Below are 23272 nucleotides of genomic sequence, written 5' to 3' on the forward strand. Positions count from 1 at the left end.
AGATTAATATTCTATTAGCTGTGTAGGAGGGAAAAACTCTCACCACCAGGCTCTTCTGTGTGCTCTGCAATGACCTTCATTGTGTTTCATCCAAAACCTTCATAAGTTTTACAAACATTGATAAATATTAAACTTTTTAAGATAGTTATAATTCAGTCAATTAATATGCAAATGCTACTCTAAGCCTGCAGCACACTGACTTTGTTTTGACAGAGAACAAAAATATTCTCCTTTTAAAAATGCTAGGCACACTCCCATCCTTATGGGTAGATACATTACTGCATATGCAATGATGAGAAATCCTTTAATCATTACTAACCAATAATAGGGAAGCAAAAGATTGTATTTAATTCTTTATTAAGCATTTTTATTAATAAGTATTGTTATTTGGGGCATGCATATTAACACTGCAAGAATTATATCTATCATAGCATTACAATAAGAAACTATCTGAAACCTTGCATTTTTGCATTTTGTGAGCAGTGTTTACTGCTTCTGCAGTCTTACTTGGGATTCAAACCAATTCTCCCTGGTAAGTCAGGCTGATAAAACAATCCACCTTGAAAAATGACCAGGCAAGATTTTGGCACAAACTGCTGTAAGCTACATTACACCAGGGGATGTCACCAGTGAAGACACAATAACAAAATTTGTGCTGCAATTGGAATTATACCTGGAAAAGAAATAGAGTAATTCACCATCCAGCAATTATTTGGAAACAAGACAGTAAATAACACCGATGTAATTATTGTTTATAATCTTATTTGTTGTTATTACTGGAGGAAGATATACGGATATGTTCTTTGCCTATACAGAACCAGTCATACTTATAGTAAACAGCATCATTTAAAAACAGAAACCTATTGAAATGCCAGTGCATAGAATAAAGACAGTCAATTGTCTGGGACAAACCACGCTAGATGACTGATTTGTGACAGTCCAAGACGCTGCCATTCTTTGCTGTAATTCTGCCCATTTATTTGGGGTAAATGCCACAGCAGCAGAACAGAGTGCGTGCTTAAGTGTTAGCTATTCCATTTTCAGCTAAACACCAGACTTCCCACTAAAACACATATATGCGGGCACCAGCATGTGTCTGCCAACACTGCTGCAACAATAGCAAGATGTAGCAGAGAAGAGAAAGGCAAGTGCCGCAAAACATGTAAGAGGTAACAACCTTTGCATTTTCAGCAATGTGTAAGATAAGGACAAAGTTTCACCTCTTTTATTGGAACTGCACTGGTAGAAGCTCAGACCAGCAGCTGCCAGACTGACATCTAATGCATAAGTGAATTCTAATGCATAACTGCATCAGAATCTAATGTATAAACACATTATCCTGAGATGTTATATAAGCCATTCATAACTCTTTCTTTGCACAGACTAAAAGCTGTAGAAAACATGAGAAGAACATATATGTGTATTTACTGAGGAGGAAAAGATGATTTTGTACCACCAAGCCACAAGTCTTTCTAAATGGATGAAGTATATTTCTAGTCTTGCTTGTAGTATAAAAATGGTGTTTGGTAACACAAATTCAAATGAAAAGTAAGAAGAAATGCACAATGGAGTTAACTAACATGGGCATCCTGCACTCCCTGAAATTTAAGTCAAATTATTTCTGATTAATTTTATTTTTGAATACTACTCCTACTGAAGTAGGACTCCTTAAGGATGAAAACCTATTTATGTAGATAACTAGTATAAGACCGACAGGGCAATATGACCAATCTGAACTGCTGTCATTGGACTGACTTACAGATAATTCAAATTCCTCTACTTTCAATGCAGAGAGCTCCTCTTCAACGGGGTATTAAAAGAATTTTCTTACTCACAGTATGTAGTTCACAGAACATAAGGAAAGATAATTTTTACTAGAGAGAAAAACTTATAAAAGGACAAGAATGTAAATATTTCCATCTTTTCCACCTGTACATCTCAATATTGCATGTGTATTAATATAAATTTAAGCCTTTAAACAGAAACACAGTAGTGTATCACAAGGGATCTAAAACCCTTCCCCAGTTTCAGAATAAGGGTGGTATGGACAGGCATTACCAAACAATGCTGCATTTGAAACAGCAGATCCTGGTGAAAATCTGTCTCCTGGCTAAAAATCATTGATACAGTTAATTCCCTTAAATTTTATCCTTTTTAAATCCTTCTATCAAAAGCAACCTTCCCCTCCAAAATACTTATTTGCAAGAGTAAACATACACAAAGTTCTCATCAGTTAAAAACCTGCTATAACTTAGAAATGTTATTCTTCATGCTTTTAAAGCCCTTGCACATGCAGCAGAAAATGAATGCTACAACTGGGTCACATCACTCAAAAATAATTTTGGAAAAGTATTTTTCATTGCAAAACATGTCAATTCTGTAAACAACAGAGTACAACTTCATTTCTCTGTTAGATCTGATCTTAAGCAGAAGCAAGAAGCAGTAAGAATTAGCAGATGATAGGAGAGAATGAAGTATAAACTCCGTATTTGACAGCTTGACTTTAAACATGAAGAATACAGAATCACAGAATAATTTTTCTGGCTGGAAGAGACCTCAGGAAGTTACAGTCCAATCTCCTTCTCAGAGCAGAGTTAACACTAGACTGCGATCAGGCAAAAAAGGTTTAAACCAAAATGCACCTTCCCTATTAAAGCAATTGAACTGGGTATATAGTTATGTGACGCCAGTAATACTTTTTAACTACGTGCATATTCAACAAGAAAAATTGAGCATCTGGGTAGCTGAACATACATAGTGTACATACCTAACCTCTTCTTGCAGTCATGTACACTTAATGAGAAAACTTCTTCAAATTAAACATGCCTATTCTATGGGAAAGTTTTATACAAGAGTCTGTAGCTCTTCTAAGCACAGGCTGCATTGGTCACTGTGCAAAATTCCAGAACTCTGTAAAGATATTACATATTTTCACCTAATACTGTGGCAAAACCATATAATCATCAGAAGCAAGAAACAAGTGTGAAAATTCATACATCAAGTTCTCATTTTTAATTTAGTAATTATTGAATGGTTTCAGAGCAGGCACTACATTGCTTCAAACACAATCAAGTATCTTTGAAATAATGTTGAAAAATAACCTCTTCACCTCAGTATACACACGCGCATATACACACACGTACACAAATTAATTTATAAAATCTGTACATACATATTTTTTAGGAAGCAACTCAAAGAACCATACCACAAAAAATTACCTTCTGTACTCTGACACACCATAAATTATAATCCATTTTTCTTAAGATAGGGTTTAAGGACACAAAATGCCATGCAGTACTATTTAGTAAAAAATGAACTAATAAATAAATTTATCTATTCAGTGCTAAAAGAAAACACAGAATTCCTTAAATAAAACAAATGGAAATTTGTCAGAAATAGTTATTATCCTTGAGCTAGGCAGGCCTCAGTTATTTGTATAAACTGAAGCTTTATCCCCTTTGTAGAAAACAGCAGGAAGTGTATGACTATGGAAATCCAGGATACTTTATTTCCTATTACTGGAGGCAAAGCTGGTTCAAGAAAGGAGTATCCTTGTTGAATCTGAGTCTGAAAGTCCATCATCTTGATTAGTTGCTTCATAATCACCCACATTATCAGCTAATTCAACATCTTGATCGTCATTGCTCTCTGCGCTGTAATCAACTTCTTCAAGGAAGCGAGGCTCATCTTCATCCAGAATGTACGTAGTGGGGCTATAATGAACAAGAAGTTCAACATGAATCATGTTGAAAGTTTTACCTGGAGTAATGCATTCAGACTATGCCCTGACCCTTTCCTGACATACAATAATACAAAAATTATCTCAGGAAAGCAGCAGTTTACCTGAAATAGTATTGATTTTTTAATTGTGTGCAAAACAACTGGGAGCCAAAGTCATGTTTGTAAGACCTTGAATTAATTAATCAGTCATATACAACTTGTTATTCAAATGTGCCATGACAAATTAGCTACACTAATGGCCGGTAAGAACTTGATGTAAATACAGCACTATCAGAAGTTGCTGCAGAAGAACACAACTACATAAAGACACAGCCAGTGGTATAGAATATATAGCAAACTTAAAAACAGCCTAAAAATTCAATTGTGAAACCTCTGTATTAAAACACACATTTTACTGGAAAGCATTGTGAGCAATTACTTTATAAATATCAGAGATGACAAAACAAGGAGTCGTGGTTATAACTAATGTTAAGTTCCCACATGAATCCCTTAACCCATATCAGGTTCTCACACATTTGCATGCAGGTAAAACTTAAAATTTGTTAAGCCTTGTAACTCTGAGGCAATGAACTAAGGAACTGAGCTACCACCTACAGAATGGTCTACGGCCTTAACTAATGGCCTACAAGAATAAGAGGATTAACACCTTTAGTGTTAACTGGAAAAAGGTTAAAATACAACTTTCTGACGCTCTCACCTGCCTAGAGCAGAAGTGGGAAAAAAGAAAAGGGGAAAAAAGTGTTTTCCAGACCCAGTTTTACTAACCTCACTTAGGACATAAAAAGCTATCTGCTTAAAAGCACTATAGTGCCTTCAGAAAGCTTCATAAAAGAGTTTGGCGAAATAAACACTTGAAGAAAAGCACCAAGATCAGTGTTTACAGAGCCATTGTGCTCTCTACTCTTTTATACGGATCTGAATCATGGGTCATTTACCACCACCACCTGCAACTCTTAGAACGCTTCCGTCAACACTGTATCCGTACAATCCTAAACATCCACTGGTCAGATTATGTGACCAATACGTCTGTTCTAGAACGAGCAGCAATTACAAGTATTGAGGCCATGTTGCTGAGAACACAGCTGCGCTGGGCAGGGCACGTCTCCAGGATGAAGGACCACCACCTCCCTAAGATCTTGCTTTATGGTGAACTTGCCACCGGCTGCCGCAAGAGAGGAGCCCCGAATAGAAGATACAAAGACTCCCTGAAGCAACATCTCAGCCTTGGCCATATTGATCACCATAACTGGTCTACTCTGGCCTCCAGTCGGGAGGTCTGGAGACACACCATCTATAACGCTGCTGATGCCTTTGAGAACGCACACAGGATCACCCTTGAGGAGAAAAGACAACACAGAAAGAATCGTGTCTTGCAGAATATACCATCTAAGGAGTCTTTCTGCTGTGCCTTTTGCAATCGGACGTGCCTGTCTCGTATTGGCCTTTTTAGGCACCAGTGTGCTTGTAACAAATGCGGGTAAAGCCCTTCCCAAATTTTCATTCACAAAGCTTAGCCATGATTCCTAAATATTTCGTAAGTATTTTCGTATTCAGATTAAGCCCTAAGACAGTTTTGTAGTGCATTTTACCTAATAAACAAATCATATAGAACTCATACAAACAGTGAGGATGTTCTTATTGAAGAACATCACACAGAACTTGTAGAAATGTTTGCATATTAATTTTGATGAATTTTCTCTTAAGGCATACAAAAACCTAGCTTGGCTGTGGCTTTATAATTAAAAGGACTAATCACTGCTTCTTTCTAAACCTTAAGGAGCTTAAATGCACCACTTGAAATCTGCAATGCAATCTCTGTTGAATATAAATATATTTCACAGTATTCTTCCTCTACCTGTAGCCTCAATGACATGCACACTGTAATGTTCTGTGCTGTCAACAGTTAATTCAAACATCAGGACAAGAATTGTTTCCTACCTTAGAGGAAAAAAAAATTATGTTCAAAACAATCTGTATCATGGTTCACTAAATAAGCTTGTACTGAATAAGCTATGCAAAAAGGAAAGCTCCACAGAACTAAATACTTTACAGATTATTTAAGCTGTACTAGGGCAACAACCCATTATGCTGGTTAACAAACTGGCTGTTTAAAATAAAATTATTTCCATTTAGAAGAGACAAAGAATGAAGAAAATAATCAGAATCTTTGCTGAGTCTCTTTAATTTCACAAATGGGGAACCCAACACACACTAAGGGTACATGCTTTGCATGAGGAATGCGTGGTAGAATCAGCAAAGGAATATAATTTTTCTGTGCTTTCGTCCTGTGACACTTTCTGCCCTACGAAGTCACTACCTACCAACACTTTCTCTAAGGAAAAAAGAAGCTGGGAAAATAAAAAGTTTAAATGTTTCATTTGTTAAAAGAAACAAATGATAGGGACTTCACCAGATGTATCACAGTCTGACAAATCCACAGCTTTTTTGCAATTTCTGCTTCTAATCCCTTAACACAGGTATTGATTCATTAGCTTTTGTACGCAAGGAATTCACACTGCAGTTGGAGAACAGATTGTGTAATTCAACTGACAGGAAATAGAGCATTTAAATCTGAATGTTGGCCCAATATTAGTAATAATTCTGAACACTGAAACAGAAAACTACAATGAGCTATGAGAAGGACAAACATTTTACTAACCACTGACAATGGGATGTTTAATGCATTACTGTCATCACTTCTAAAAATTCATGTTAGTGAGGTATAATATAGGATATAAAGTTCTTAAAAATTCTATCCACTCTTTTTAATAAATGTCATTATTTGGATATTGAACTAACACAGCTGATTCAGTTAAAAGAGAGCAACCAACAAAGCCTACCTTAAGGAAAAAAACCTGGATGCAGAAGCAAACCACATAGTTTATCTCTTCAGTGTCCTGTCAGTCCATATAATATATCCTATGTTATACTGTCTTGAAAAACACACAGTGTTTTATTCAATACACTTTTTTTATACTTGTATAAATTGATTTTACATACTTATGCATGTGTAAGCATGTAGGCATGCCCCTAACTTCTAGAAATTCAGGCACTGAGAACAGTTATAAAGTCAGAATGTCTGCTGTAACACATTTTAGACATTCACTCTGGCACACGTACATCCAAAACCAAGGGATGTTTTTGTTATCATTTTACACTTAATAAAATAAAAATCATTATTATAGTTTATTTTCCTTCTTCAAGAAAAGTAGCATTAGAACAGATCAAAGATTAGAACAGATACTATTTAGAAAGCTAAATAAATCTTTAAAATAAAAACTGGCTCTGAAGTCTGCTTCATAATAATCCTACCTTTCTACTACCATATAAAGCAATACACCATGACTTCTCAATCATTTATTACAGAAAATAAATGTTACCATAATATTTATTACGATTATTTTTCCACTGTCCCTTTCTTGAATTTTCATTCCTCACAAAATTGTATCCAAGTACTTTCTATATAAAGGAAAAACCTGTGTCACATACCGCTCGTGTATGTTTGCTTTCCTATGATGCATTTTCTTCTGATGTAGCAAATGTTAACCTTACATATTTCACTTTTCAGCAATCTCTATTCTAAAGGTTAGTATAAATCTGCAAAGTGTAATTATTACTCCACTATTTTACTGAGGTTGGGTCACAAGAAATGCAGCAATCAAAACACCTGAAAAAATTTCTTGCTGTTTAATCAAATTCTTTATCTGTTTCCCTGCTGCTCCCCATCCTCACCATATCTTGTTACAATATATTTTTAGCTGCTATCATGCTGATTCTATGGGTTTTAATTTCCTAACCCTTCCCTTGGGGTCCTTCTAATTAACTTGCTCTATAATCCTTCTTCCTCTACCACTACACCTCCCACTTTTCCTTTTAAAATGAAACTATTATTTTTCTCGGGTTAGCAGAGGTTGTTTATCTCATAACTACAGTACTGTAATGTAAGGGATGCCACAATCTCTGTATTTTCTGTGAAGTCATGGCTGTTAAAAGAGAATACTATATGAAATTCTGAAGTTCTGCATATCTTAATTAAACAATATTTTATGGGTAAAAAGATGAACTCCTAAATACCTGACTAACATATCAGATATAATACTACAGTCTTCATGCTTATGAAGAACGTTAAGAATACCCCTTTCATTTAAGAGTATTTTCTCTATCACCTGCCATTGAATACACCAAGAATTAATATAACTGTTTTCTAAAATGTATTTTAATTATTAATTCAAACATACTTTAGTTATTAGGGTCAGTGAGGGACACAGAAACAGCAGTGACAGCGGTAACAGCAGCAGCAGCTGTAGTACGTTCTGGAGGCTGAGTGCTAGAACAAGCTGGGCAGGGCGTTCCTGCAGTCAGGGAAATGTGATTAAGAGCTGAGAGACCCAAGAAGAACTGTCAGCTCTCAAGAGGCTGATGTGGTACGAGTGTTGCCAGCAGATTTAAATGTACTCAAAGAGTGGCAGAAGTCAGTGCTGCAGCAGTCAGAGCATGGCACAGCAGTTCTCAAGGAAGGGCATGTTGGAAGTGCCACTTAATCCTATTCAGGAAGGAAGAGGAAGGAGCCTTCTTCTGTAACAGAAATGGCACCTACATGTCACAGCTGCCAGGCTGGAGATGAAACCCAGAGAAACCACGGCCACCTTGGTACAAGTCTAGACCCAAACAGACTTGAAGACCAAAAGACTCTCAGCTGCAGGGAACTCCAGAATCTGCAAGTCCCCTGGCACCTGAAGGCAGAGGTGGGTATCATGGGTGCAAGTGTGCCCAGACAGATCACATGCTTTTGAGCAGGTTGACGTGTTGTGTGAGGAGCTCGCCAGGCAGCATACTATCTGGGAATCCAATGACACTGACAGTGAGACCAAGTCCACGCTCAGCAAGTTTGCAGATGACACAAATCTGAGCAGTGCAGTTGACACAACAGAAGGATGGGATGCCATCTACAGGGACCCAGAAAGTTTGAGAATTGGGCCCATGAGAACCTCATGAAGTCTAACAAGTCCAAGTGCAAGATGCTGCACTGGGGACAGGTGAGGCACTGGAACAGGTTGACCAGAGAAGCTGTAAATGCCTCATCCCTGGAAGTGTTCAAGGCCAGGCTGGATGAGGCTTTGAGCAACCTGATCTAGTGGGTTGCATCCCTATCCATGGCAGGGGGGTTGGAACTAGATGATTTTTAATGTCCCGTCCAATTCAAACCATCTTATGACTCTATGATTTTTTATATTACAATACCTTCCTATGTGTTTTCTTATTTACATTAATGCTCCAAACATACTAAAATTTAATAAACCTGTTCACTAACATAGTATGATCTTTCAAAGTAAAATTTTAATTGTCCCTTAAAAGATATAGTTGGATTTTTCATTATCCATATGACTCAATTACAGAGAAATTAATCCACAAGGAAGACACAACCATTACCAACTTCAATCCCCATGCAGTCCAGAAGTTTTCTGAAACTACAGGGGACGTGTCTACATTTTAAAACTTTGGAACAAAAGATTAAGAAATATTCCCTATCAAAGTACAGAAAGTTGCAGCTACCTGGGGAGTTGGGAAAGGAAGGAGAGAAAAATCTGAAGAACAAATGATTCCTTTTGAAACTGTATTGTCTGGGAGAAAAAAATCTTAGATGAGAAAGAAAGTTAGGACGTATCACAAAGGAATTGTTTCTCCATACTCTCCCTTTTAATTTCTTTTTAGGGTCTATATTCTCCTTTAGGGATCAGCAATGCTGCTACAGTAGGCAACATCACACATGCAATTGCATGTGCTGTCCCCTTCAGCAGCTCTCCTCCATGTGTTTTTCATAAGTAGTAAGGATATTTTCTCAAGGGAATTTCCAAGGCTAAAGAGGAGAACATATGCAACTCTTTTCTAAGCCCTAAGAAACTAGATATCCAAATCCCATTTAAGTTGTATTTTTAAGTATCTTCACTTCTAGAGTCACAAAATTTTACTCCACACTTTCTTTGTGCTGTCACTCTGAAATACATTTTGTGATACTCAATACTGAATCAAATTAGTTGGGATTCATCAATCACTGAACATAGCCTATAGTAATATCTGGATCATACCACCAGGAGTAAAAGAAAAGCTTAAAGAACGCTATGAAGAATATACAACCTGTTCATCATACTTACTTTTTTTTATTTGTTTGTTTGGTTTTTTCCTAGGTTACTAGTTTCTTTATTTTGCCCTATAGAAGACAAACAGTACTCTGATGCCACAGTCTACACATTCATTTAGGCCAGAGAAGGGGCCTGGTGCATGGGCACTGCTACCAGACCCACCAGTGGAATGAGTTCTGGGTCTAATTTTTAATAGCTTTTTTTCCTAGCATTTTGAAAGGGATACACAGCACAAAAGCGGCAGCATAAGATGCCATGTATTTTACATCGTGGTACTCCTAAGGTACTGGAAGAAAGGCCAAGAAAAGCTCAAACCTTGCAGCAGAGTAAGAAGGAAAAAACTTTTACTCCTAGATGAAGGAGATTAGATGTATGCAAATGTCTGGGCAAAGTTTAGGAGTTATTAAGGGGGAGCAAAATAAAATAGGACAAATCCAGTTTCCTTCTGACAGCCTAGAGAGAAATGCTTTGTAAGACCTTGGACGCACTCTCACTCCTTGCCTCACCAGTCTGTTGTGCTTTCTTAAGTGTAAGACTACAGGCAGGAAATGGATTTTTCATCAAGTTTTTCCTTTCCCACAGCTCCTTTTGGCTGTCTGCTTTTTCTACCATTTTCTAGACATGCTGAGTCCCAAAGCTCAGACTGCTTCGCTGCTATAATTAAATCAAATTAACAAACAAAACCACACCATGTTCTAGAACACATCAATGAGCCTCAAAAGAATCACTGAAACGGCTAGCATTTCCAAAAAAAAGGTCAATTTTTTGAGCAAAGGATAAGTCTAGTAAGTCCTAACAGTTATGACTGCAGTCACGTGTTTTTGTTTCATTGCATACAGACCCTAACAAACCTGTCAGCACAACAACTATAATTCTTAATACAATATTAGTATTACATTTAGTTTAATCTTTTCCATTTGGAACTGGGGGGAAAACATGCAAAGGGAACAGGAGCTTGACTGCATAAGTTCTGAGGGAGACAAATGCAAACAGACTGTGATTCTTAGAAACTTGTATTCCAATTACTTAAATTAGCACTCAAATTTGAAGTGCCCACAATACCAGCATTAAGTGCCTTTTGAGAACAGACTTAAAAATGGTTCCCCCTTTTCACAGAATGGCTGAAGTTGGATGAGACCTCTGGAGGTCATATAGTCCAACACCCCTGCTCAAGGACGGCCACCTATAGCAGGTTGCCAAGGATGACATCCAGACAGCTTTTGAGCATCCCTAGTGATAAGGACTCTATATTCTCAATGGGAAGCTTGTTCCACTATTTCAGCATCCTCACAATAAAAGTATAGATAACCATTTTTATGGTTTAGGAACACTACTCCCCAATTCAGTGCCCCCCAGCAAGACTCTCCCAAACCAGATGCCACTTGCTTGCTCCCCACTCCCTCCTGCTCAGGTTGAGATAAGAACAATTTACTGGAAACAGCAATGTGATATGAAAGGAACAATAGCAGCAATAATGTTATTAACAAAAGGTACAAGACAAAGAAACAATTCACATGGAAAGTGAAACACCACCAAACCCCCTGTCATGCCTTCTGTCCTCCCAGCTGGAAAAGAGAGTCCCTTACTCCTAACTCTGACAAATCACATTAGATAGTATTGAATAACAGTGGGATCTGGCCATGCCCCCTTCCAGCTATTGTAAAAAATTAACCCTGTTCTGGCCAAAACTAGGACACACCATTATATGTACATAATGGTTAAATGGAATTTCCTCTGTTTGTGCTCATTGCCTCTTAGCCTGTCATCAGACATCACTGGAAAGCACCGGGCTCTACCTTCTTTACAACCTCCCTTTAAGTATCTGTACACATAGATAATATGCCTCCTGAGCCTTCTCTACTCCAGACTAACAGTCCCTGCTCTCCCAGCCTTTCCTCCTATGGAAGGTACATCAGTCCTTTCACCAACTTAGGGGGCCCTCACTGGACTCTCTCCAAGACACTCCTGTACTGAGGAATCCAGAGTTGGACACAGTAGTCCAGCTGTGCAGGCCTTGTCAGTGCTGAGGAGAGGGGAAGGATCACATTCCTTGAATCACCATGTTAAACTCCTCCTAATGCAGCCCAGGATATCATTAGCCTTCTTTGAAGCCAGGGTATGTTGCTGCCTCATGTTCAACTATGGTCGTGGTCTCCACTATGACCCCCACTGCCTTTTCTGCAAAGCTGCTTTCCAGCTGGTCAGCCCCCATAATGTAATAGTGCCTGAGTTTGTTCCTCCTTATGTGCAGGACTTCACACTCAGTGTTGAAATTCATGGAATTTCTGTCAGCCCACTTTTACAGCCTGTGAAGATTCCACTGGGTTAGCCACTTCTACTTTGGTGTCATCTGGATACTTCAGATGGAATATTCCACCCCAGTGTCCAGGTCATTAATGCAGATGTTGAACAGGGCAGTAGCCAGTATAATGCCCCTGGGTACAAAGCTAATTACTGGCCTCCAGCTAGACTTTGTGCTACTGATCACTGTCCTCTGGGCTCAGTCATTAAGTCAGTTTTTCAGTGCATCTCACTGTTTGCCCATCCAGCCCATACTTCATCAACTTCTCTATAAGGATTCCATGGCAGAGAGTGTCAAAAAACTTACTGTAATCAGGGCTGACAATATCCACTTTATCCCCCGTGTCTAACAAGCCAGTCATTTCATTGTAGAAGGTTATTAGGTTGGTCAAGTATGACTTCCTTTAGTGAATCCATGTTGATTATTCATGATCACCTCCTCTTCATGTGGCTAGAAATACTTTCCAGAATTAGTTCTTTCATTACCTTACCAGGGATCAAGGTGAGACTGACCAGCTTGTAGTTTCCTGCATCCTCCTCCTTGTTCATAGGTATGACATTTTCTTTCCTCCAGTCTTTAGGTACCTGGCCCAGTCATCATGACCATTCAAAAATGGCTTCACGTCAACATCACCCAACATCAGTGAGCTCCCTTAGTACTTACGGGTGCAGCAGGACCTCTGGACTTACATAAGACTAGTTTGCCTAAGTATTCTCCAACCTGCTTCTCCCACCATGGGTATGCCTTTCTTGCTCCAGACTTCCCCAGTCTCCGGGTCCTTAAGAGTACTGAAAGTTGAACTTTCTAGTCTTTCTAGTAAAGACTGTGATGAAGTACTTGGCCTTTTTCGTGTCCTCAGGGCTCCTGCCCCATTTATCTGTGATCTCGTATTTTCTTTAGTGTTCCTTTCACTACTTACATACTTATAAAAGCCCCTCTTTGGTTAGTCCCAAACTGCCTTCTGATCCTGCCTCTTTCAGGAATCACTAACTCACCTTTATCCACGCACAAACTTTTTCTGACAGTAAAAATCCAGCCATTACAAGCATCCTGATGTTGTGCAAATGACATTGGGGGACCCAACCACCACTGGAGTGAGAGATACCTACACATCACAGCTAATCTTCATACACTTTTATTCACCTCCTTAAGACACTCTTCTACTGTTACTCCTATTTTTCTTATCACCTTCACTTTTCATTATTAACTGTAAATGCTAAGCATGAACACAAGGTCCAGTTATTGTTAGTACTCAACATTCCAGTATAACACTTTAGTGTTTAAATACTGGAAATAAACACAATCCCCCCTTCGATAGGGTGCCATAGATGGCCTCCCATAGCTCTGCTAGTTTTTTCACCATCTAAAGACAAATTGCTCATTAATCTTACTTCCAAAGCAAGTCTTAGTTTCAAGCACTTGCTTGTGTCAGCCACACAAAAACAGTAATAAATTTCATTTTTTTCCCAAATTTCCACTCTATTTTTTTAATTAAGTTGGAGCTACAGCCAATTCAATTATTTCATCTCTTAGTATGCCAAGTGGAAACATTATAGTGTGTAAACCTTACTCTTTCCCAATGTAATGCTTTTTTGAAGTCTGGAACTTTGCTTTATTGGTTCTTTAACTGTATTTTCATAAAGAGATGCTTGCACATTTGAAATCACACTTCATTGTGCATCCCCAGTTACCATGTACATGTGTATACTTGAGTGATACATAACATGAATGGCAACATGCAGTAATATGCATACATTTGCAAGCCCATCAACAGCTTTAAGAACTGGCAACTTAATAACCTAGTTACTGAGCATATAAATTTCTTTTGTGACCCAGACTTTATTTCTCATGTTTTAAATTCTCTAAGTCTTGTTATGTATCTCCACCAGAGGATATACATAAAAAAAAGTTTGGAATAAAAACTTACAGTTCTTAGTGCTCTAACTCACATACTTAAAGTCCATTTAAACACATTTTTAATACTGTAGAGAGTAACAAAAAACCCAACCCAAACCAAACCAAACAAACAAAAACTCCCCAAACTTTCAAAGAGACAATGGAGATTTAAGACGTACTACTGAGTTTTATGGCCTATAATAACCCCGCAATGACATTAAAATTGCCAGTGTTTATCCCAGCAACAAATGTGACCCAGCCTGTACTGCTTTCTTTCAAAGTTTGAAGCAATTAACTCAATAGGTCTCCAATATATTCAGATTATTGTTACAGTAAGAGGTTACAACACATCAACATTATTTTTGATGAGTGGAAGAACATTTTTGAAAGAATCTTTACGGCACTTGAGAAACTGCAATTTTCCCCCCTCCCCTCAAAGAAAGAAAATATAATAAATGTGTACTACCTTGTCACTTTACAGCTTGACTCAATCAGCTCATTTTCAATATCCAACAGACTAGAAGGTAAATTGTATTCCAAGGATGAGGCCATTCTTTTTAAACGCAGTAAGCCAACACAGAATTTTGCTCCCATCTCTTCCAGTTCTCTTGTCCCTATCTGCAATCCCTAATTTGAAAATGAGATTTAAAAAATACAAAATAGTACATGCAGATGGAACCACACATGCTGCAGAATTATTCTACATCAACACTTTGTTATTTTATTCAATACAGTCTCTTGGTTTAAAGACAGAACAAATAAGAACTGTAGAGTAAACTCTTAGCAAGAATAACAGAAGAGAATCAGAAATAACTAGATGATTCCTCTAAGTCTGAACAGAGACACCCACGTTTTTTGGAGCTTTCTAGTCTACTTCTAGCACATCAGTATTAACAGTTCTTGACCCAGTAGCATTTGGAGAGAGACAGAGATCATGTCCAAATTTATAAGCATAAATAATTTTTAAAAATAGAGACAAAATTTATAAAAATTAATTTCAAATACAAGATTCTTCAATGTAAGTTCCATTAATAAGAAGGAAGAAAGACAAAATTCATATTGTAGCTGTGATTAAGTTCATTGCTATGTTCTAACACATAGATATGACTATTTAAGACATCAAAGTTACTCCTTGACACAGATATCTCTTCTCCCCTATAAGTTAGAGGCTATGTGTTAATTCTGAAAGCATTTATTCACACATTTAGTAATTAAAACTAACAAATAAATTATCAAAGGTCATAGTTGTTTTCTAACTTGAATGATATACCCAGGCATTTTCCTCTGCAAAGACTATTTAGGAGGTAGAATTTTTGTAATGCTCTCCAAGTGATAAAGCCTCCCATCAGATAATGCTACACTTTTAATTTAGTCAGGAGTGCAGTATACAGAGACATAACATCTGACCTCAACTACTTTATGAATTGAGCATAGTCTAGAGTGACCCTCAACTGTTATGGAATTGGCTAGTTGTAACCGTATATACACTAGCAAATTCAATGGCACAACCCAGCTCCATCTCCCCCTTTGCAACTTCTGTATCTCTGGAGAATTTAAAAGGGTTTTAGTTTGGATCTTCTAAACCTCTTAATGTAAAGATTAGTTGAGAAGAAGCTTTGACAAAACAAACAGGGAAGCAGAGGAGCCAGGAATTGGTAGTAAGCTAAGTCATCTAGTAGGAAAAATACATGAAGCAAAAAGAATGGAGTAGAAAACTTTTTACCAAAAGCTAAAAAAAAAACCAAACACATAAGCTTTGTATGTGTTGCCACACTGACAATGTGTTTTAAAATGCAAGGTTTAAAAGAAAGTATGTTGCTCCAGAAATGGTTCATCCCACACATTGTTCATGTACTGTTTTGAACATACACACAACTAATAGATGGAAAGTTTGATTTTCTTGTGAGTTCTTTTCTTCCCTTAGTAGTCTTCATAAACAAGGTGCTTTACAGCAACAAGATAAAGCTATATCCACCATTCTAAACAGTGCCATCCTCCACCCAAATGGTACTGAAACCTGTTAGCAGTGAAGAAGAGTTGGATATTTGAGTATTATTCTTAATAGTAATGCTACTTACCTCTTTTATAATGCTTTTGTGCTGTAGGTTTCAAAGCACTTATTAATAAAGGAAGAATTATCCTCACTTTACTGATGGAGAAATGGAGGCAGAGAGGGTTGAAGCGATTTGCACAGTGTCTCACAGCATGTCACTGACCCCGCTGGGAACAGAAATCAGTTCTCCTCACTCAGTGTAGTACCTTATCCACAGAGGCCTATTTTTTGTTTTTGTTTTATATTTGTTTGCACATCATTAACTTTCAAAGGCCCCAAACATAGCTGGGGCTCCACTATGCTAATCACAGGAAGACACAGTCCCTGCCCTAAAGAGATTAAAATAACATTAAGGACAAGAGGCAACAAGTATGCAGAAGAGGAAGAGAAGTGTAACAGTAATCTATCTCACTGTTACAAAGATTACTAATGTGCACAACTTGATGGTTCAGAAACTTTTCCAATCAGCGTCTACATCTGTTGCTGAAGAACTTATCATTAGTTGGTAGGTTCCTTATAGATAGGATATGTATAACAGGAGGCTCTCTAAGTTGAAAAAGGAGTAAGAGTAAAGTATGACGGAAAGTGCAAAGACAATTGTTAGAAAGATAAATAGCGTGCACATGTACCATGGCTGCTATTTTCAGCAGAGCAGAAATAGGATACAACTAAGAGAAAACTAAATGGATCAGGTTGGAGGTGGATAACTGTGGAACACTGGGAGAATAAACTTCGAACTTACTACCCTAAAGGGCCTACATAATTGTGGTAAAAGCCCATGCTAAAGTCTAGATTTACTTCTCTCATTTCTTTAAATGATAAGGGGAATGCAATACCACACAACTGCCAAATACTGAATTTCTTAATCCACTGTTATTCTTCCAGCAGCCAAACCTCATAATTTCCATGAAACAAGACACTCAAAGTGTGTTTCAGGAAATAACAATAATAATCATCATCATCAGTTGCCATCACTAAGGGACCTGAGATGAAGTTCAGTTTCACTGAAGCCATAATTACACTCCTTTTCTTGATCTTGTAATTATCCTCAACTGTTGTTCTAGCACTTTTAACTGTAGCCTACTAAAGATGTTGCTTTTAAGCACAAGCCACCTGGAAGTAGCTGCTTTTTTTTTAAACATGGGCTAAATGTCATTCCTTTTCCTTTACATTTTATACAATTGTCTTTCTTCTAGACAGTAACATTTTAGATGGAAGGTTGAAGTCTTTCTTACTAACCGTGTAATGAAGATACCTTCATATGAATAGAGTGTTTCAGTGATTAACTTTGCTACCTGAAAGCAAAGAGACAAAGCAAAGGCACAAGAGACTGTGACCCCAAGTTGAGAAAAATGTTCCTGTAATATGTACTTAACCAAATTAAGATTTGGAGAAGTCAGTTGGACAGCAAAACATCATGCTGATCTTCTGTGTTCAGCAGAGGCTACAAAGACATAATCATTCTTGAGAACTCAAAATCTAAAGGCAGAAGAATCATCGTAACTGAGAAGTTTGTTGACTGAATCCTTACTTCCTGAAGTCTTCTCTTCATGTACATCATAGAATTTCCACATAACAAAATCTTTTCCATTAACTTCAAAACTGATCAATACTCCTAAACTTAGTAATTTCTCATCAGGAAAGGGACTGATTTCAGTTTTCAGGTGGCTTAAATTATCAAAAACATTGTTCTTTTGTCTGCCATATTAATTATGCTCCATAGTAGATCCTGGAGAATCTTTTCCCCTGAAAGTTTGTTTTTCAACATCTTGAATTGCAGATGACTGAGCAATATTTGCAGCACTAATTCTCAACACACTACAAAGACTCCATGTAATCAGTTGAAAAAAGATTGCTTCCAGAGATACTCTGTTATTAGAGATCCTAAATTCAGGTAAGAATTGCTAACTTCAATTCCACAGCTTCCTGGCTGGAAACAGTCTAGCATCACCATTGTCCAAGTAAAATGAAAAAGAATAAAAAGAAAAACTGATGTTCAGATATTACCCAGCTTTGGCAAAGACTCAGTATTTCTTCCACAGACAACTAAATTGTTCAGTAATCCTCTTTGTATTTTGAACAAAATTCAGCAATGACGCCAAACCGGAATAAGACTGGAAAAGTGCTTCAGACCTTTACACAGTCCAGTCTGTGTATCTGAGAGTCTGAACTCTCATGCCCTTTGGGATGGGAAGTAGGAGGGAAGGGAATTTCTACAGTTCAATTTCTATTTTGAAATAACATATTATGACATATATAATTTAATTTATACCCTAAGTTTATTGACAGAGTTGCTGGCCCCATTCCCTCCACAAAAAAAACCCAAACAACAAAACCCAAAAATACCCCCCAAGCCTGAGCCTTTTTATCTCTTTCAGCTTCTCATTGGGGAAATGCTGTTCTTTTCTGTTCGGTCCAGTCAACTTGGCTTTTTAGATATATTTTCTTAGTAAGCCTGAGCATTATCCTAGTGAAGAAATAATTAAGAATCTTCCTGTACGTTCAGAGGATGACTAAGACCTCACAAACTGTTTTATGCCAAATAAAATGAATGGCAGAACAGCAATTTTATCTCATCAGCTACTTTATATTACACAGAGGAATGCTCTTTCCTTTTCAGTAAATGATTCTTCCACAGAATCCAGCCATTTTTTTCCTTCATTGCAGAAGAAGGGCTTTGGAGTTTTAAGCATCTTGAAAGTTTGTCCACAAAGCTCTTCACTTTTCTTAAGTACTTTCTGTAGCAACACTGCATGAAGATTCATGTTTAAGAATATTCTGAAAATTTCAAAATAAGCAAGTTGGATCAGTTATCTTTCTTTAAAGCTCCATAATGATGTAATCTGAGGAATAATGGAATATTCTGACAATAGCAGGAATGCTTCTGTATTAATTGACAAAATTTAGTACTTACAGACCTACCAAAATTCCTGCCAAAATGTCTGTTTTCCTGCTGTCTAGGGAGACAAGCATGGATGTTGGAACATACATTAATATACTAAATATACCTTGTTCCAACTTTTTTTTGTCCCACCCTATCCTTGATCCCGGCCTTCTGATCCTCTGTCTGTCAAGCACCTTATTTGAGGCTTGTGATCATTTTCTTGATTAGCATTCCTAAGCTCTATTTTCAGGCAGAGGAAACCAACTTCTTCCATGAATGTTGTCTACTATTGACACACTAAAAACAAGGCCACATTTTGTTTTCAAATACCCAGCCCTGTTAATACTTTTCAAGAAGAGAAAATGAAAACAAATTTTAAATCAAGAAGTCAAACAACTATAATGAGTTCAGAGATGATGTGTAATTTATAATGGTGGTAACCTGATATGAAAGTGTTTTGATTTATAAGCCTGTTTCTTCAGCTACATAGGAAATTCTGTGAGGGACACTACTAAATACCTGCTGAAGAATCATGAACTGCCCTGGTGAAGTCTGAAATTGCCATGTATTAAGGAGATTTTTATTATAGTATTGGCATTGATTATTACCCAATTTTAGTAATCTATTGGACAGAACAGTTCTGGTTTTTTTTAACTACATGCATATATATGTGTTACAAGCAATGATTAATATTAATCTTGTTAAAACAGCCCATAAGCATAACTGTTATGCAACTTATAATATTGCAAACTATGTAATTTCATCCTGCCATTAGTGTACCCAGACCTCAGAAGGTTTTAGAAGGTTTTAGAAGTTAAAGCAAGCGAGCAAGCAAATGGGGTTATAGAATAAGATACTGATGCAAATGGAAGAAATTAAAAAGAAAGAAAAGTTTAACTGAGATATCTTCTTACCTTATATTTGCCCTGGTCACATCCACATAACGTGCTTTCCATTGTGTAGCTCCTTTGTACTCCTATCTCTCTCCAGACAACAACCCGTGCTGTAGATTCCTTGGACTTTTCCACTACAAAGCTGCAGCTGCCCATGCAGAATGCTGGGGCAATCTGACTCAGGATCTTGGGGAGTGCCTGCAGGACAGCAATTTGAAATTATTTCCTTTACAGAAGGAGATGATAGGGGGCCACATAATCACAAACCGTTATGAGAAAATTTTACTGCAGTTTGAATTAAAGTAACAAGAAAACAAATCTCCATCTTAAGTTTTAAAAACAGTGTCTTCAGGTTTGCCTTTTCCTACTTAATAAAATCCTTTTTTTCAGATTCAGTCACTCAAATTGTTAGTTATGTGGGTAAGAATCAGGATACAAGAGAATTCTTCAGCTGATCATCATCTTCTCCCTAATTCACCAAGCTAAGCTTGCTTAAATTAAGTGTACCACTCTTTGCATAAAGTTATTTAATTCAGTTTCAGACTGTTTCAACAATCCCATTTACAGACCTAGCAAAACCAGTACTTTATTAATACATAAAATTAATTTGTATACAGCAAAGCACTAGGTGCATATTTAACTTCATGATTGTGAATCAAAATTAGTATAACTGTTTACATGACAGCTTCAAGGAATAGTTACACAAATATGTGTGTTTGACTAATGCTAAATGACTATTCTTTCCAGTTTTTACTTGTGTCAGTTAAAACAAAACATGACTGCTTCAAATTTATTACTTCAGTAGTACATACACCATTAGTAGTGTAACCTTGCCCAAACATTTCAGTCCACCTTTTTGAAATCAAAAGGTTTTTTTCCCCACAACTCTTATTGACTGTTGTCTTCTGTACAGTATAGCAGTGCAGGCTGAAGAGACAAAACCTCATATAAATGTGTTACAGCAGCAGGATGTGAATGGCATCCGATTCAGCATCCAGGAAATCACACAAGAAAATCAAGAAGTGATAGATTTTGCTTTTTGTAAATGAGGGAGTACAGAAAGCACCTCTATTCGTTTACACTCATGGATGTATAACAAGCATTTTATCATGCATTCACGTGTTTGTCGAGCTTAACTCTGCATTTCCTCAAAAAAAACAGGGGGGCCTGGATGCATTTAGGTTGCACGGGTTTGCAGTTGCCACGAGGCGGCAGTGGAGATTCACAGAAGAAACAGGTAACATGCAATCCTCTAAATTTTTGACATTTTTGAAAGTTTATACAATGCAGTGACTGCTTTTGTGGAAGTTGATTATGTATATGTAATTAGGGGCACATGTCTTACCTACAAATCTGTATAAGAAGAATCTTCCCTATTTCCACACACAAAAATGAGTATTTCTCAGAACAATCCTGTATCTTTTCTTGTTCTAGAATATTGTTTGCCATGTTTAAATGACTATACGCTCATCTAGTAATTATGAATGCACAGAAGTATACTTTCCTCCTACTGTCTCTAACAGTAATATTAAACACACACAAAAAAAGCACTTACTGGTAAAAAGAAACAACAAAAAAAAATTAAGCACTCTACGTAAATATTTAAAGCTCTCAAAATACTTAAAAGTACACTCATGAACTAAAAAGAGATCATTTTAAATAAGTCTGCTTATGTTATAGAGTCATTACTTGCACAGAATATTATCAGGAAGTTATTTTAAAAGTATATTCCAAATCCATGCCCAACGACAGAGGTACAAATGCCAAACTTACCCTGTAACCAGGGTCTTCCATCAGGTCACAAGAGGCAGCATTAACACTCGTATGCCACATTGTCTCTTTGATGCTGCAGCCATACATAAACACATTCTTTTTACGAGAATGACCATGATAATCACAGTAGACCTACAATAAATCATTTGGTAAAATAAAACCAAGGCATACGGAGTTAACATTTTATGAAAGTAACATAAGGCAAATTTTTTTTATTATTTGTATTATTGTTGAAAGTTCAAAAGAATTAAGCAACACAATTCCTTATATAATTAACTTGTGTATTATGACAAAAACCATGGGATTCGTCTAAGGAAGGTTTAACCATCTATCCTAGCCAATGTAACAGATTTACATCTACAGGTTTGCAGAAGACCAGTTCTCCAAGTTAAATTTAAGTGTGACACGGTTTACAAGACCACATTAAAATGTTTAATTCATAGACTAGTTACATAGATAAAGTTGAAAAAATTCAGAATTGCTTACACACACATACTTACCAAAGGTAAACGTTTTATAGCAGCCAGATATTGCAGTAACCCTTTAGCATGGTAAATAGTGGGATGCAGATCTGGATTTGGATTTTGCCACTGTCTGTTTAAATCTTCTCCACTTAAAGAGCAACGGTGGCTATTGTGGGGGGGTGGAAAAACGCATGATGTAGTCTGTATTATCATACTTTTAAATAAGCCTCCCCCCCACCTCAAGATTTCCTCATCACCACTGCTTCTTTGGAAGGAGTCTGGCAAGAAACAAACTTCAATTTTCTAACATGCCATGTAATAGAATTGTTTGGGGTATTTTAAGTTATGTTACAGAGAAACTAAAAATAAATTAGAAGTAGCTTCTTATGTGAAGTCACTTTTAATATTGTTTATTTGCTGTTGAAACTGACGGCTTGAAATTCTACTCAAATGTTAGTTCAAAATTAGTAATTTAAAATTTAAGGTATCTTTACATTTTTGGTGTCTTGACTTCTGTAATTTAAAGACTAATGTCAACTAGAAATCTAATACTTGAAACAGGAAACTGTTAGGAGACAAGGAGCTGTGAGAAAAAGAAGAAAGAAAACAAACAAACAAAAACCCAGCAAACAAATAAAGATCATCTCTGCATTCAGTCAGCTATCAGCAAGAACTTTTAAACTTGCAGAAACTCATGACCGTGTAGTCATCTTCATTACATTTGCCTTTAGATTGTCTCTGCTTGGACATATTTCTTAATTGTCCCTGTAGCCTGAATTATTTCATTAGAAGTGTTTCAGTATATATATGCTCTTACATTTAAAGACAGAGTTCTACTGAAATCCATAATTGGTTTTATTTTTATTATTTTGTTCAGAAAACTTTTTAAAATATTACCCATAACTAGATGAGAAGAAAATGTAGATTCATCATAGCAAAATTTCTATTTCATTTGAATTCTAGTAACCAAGTAAATGGAGACTGCTGAATGCTTACTCACAGCAATTTCAAAAGGTTCTGAAATATCCCTTAAATCTATTAAGAAAAGTAGCAGTAAGTGAAATAATTACTATGAATAACTTTAATCAAACCAGGATACTCTCTTACCCTTTCTCTTGCACACCTA

At 36.8% G+C, this 23272-nt stretch overlaps 1 protein-coding gene across 9 annotated transcripts in view; it reads right to left on the minus strand.

The window, feature by feature from the left end:
* Window positions 1–2983: 2983 nt before the first annotated feature.
* The window catches only part of AGTPBP1 (ATP/GTP binding protein 1), a 57336-nt gene continuing 37047 nt past the window's right edge, over window positions 2984–23272 (minus strand). For 4 of the 9 annotated variants that reach the window (XM_018080937.1, XM_018080938.1, XM_018080939.2 and 1 more), the window contains 5 exons: window positions 22183–22312; window positions 21683–21814; window positions 19931–20107; window positions 14546–14706; window positions 3536–3713 (listed from right to left, as the gene is read on the minus strand). In XM_018080937.1, the coding sequence (XP_017936426.1) occupies window positions 3536–3713; window positions 14546–14706; window positions 19931–20107; window positions 21683–21814; window positions 22183–22312 (778 nt within the window). Of the gene's footprint in view, window positions 3714–14545; window positions 14707–16157; window positions 16300–16324; window positions 16462–18497; window positions 18911–19930; window positions 20108–21682; window positions 21815–22182; window positions 22313–23272 lie in introns of those variants that run through there. The other 5 variants (XM_008934196.3, XR_001921751.1, XM_018080941.2 and 2 more) reach the window with 5 other exon arrangements.

The sequence above is a fragment of the Manacus vitellinus genome, unplaced genomic scaffold (assembly GCF_001715985.3).
Source record: "Manacus vitellinus isolate BGI_N305 unplaced genomic scaffold, ASM171598v3 scaffold_50_pilon, whole genome shotgun sequence".
NCBI lineage: Eukaryota > Metazoa > Chordata > Aves > Passeriformes > Pipridae > Manacus > Manacus vitellinus.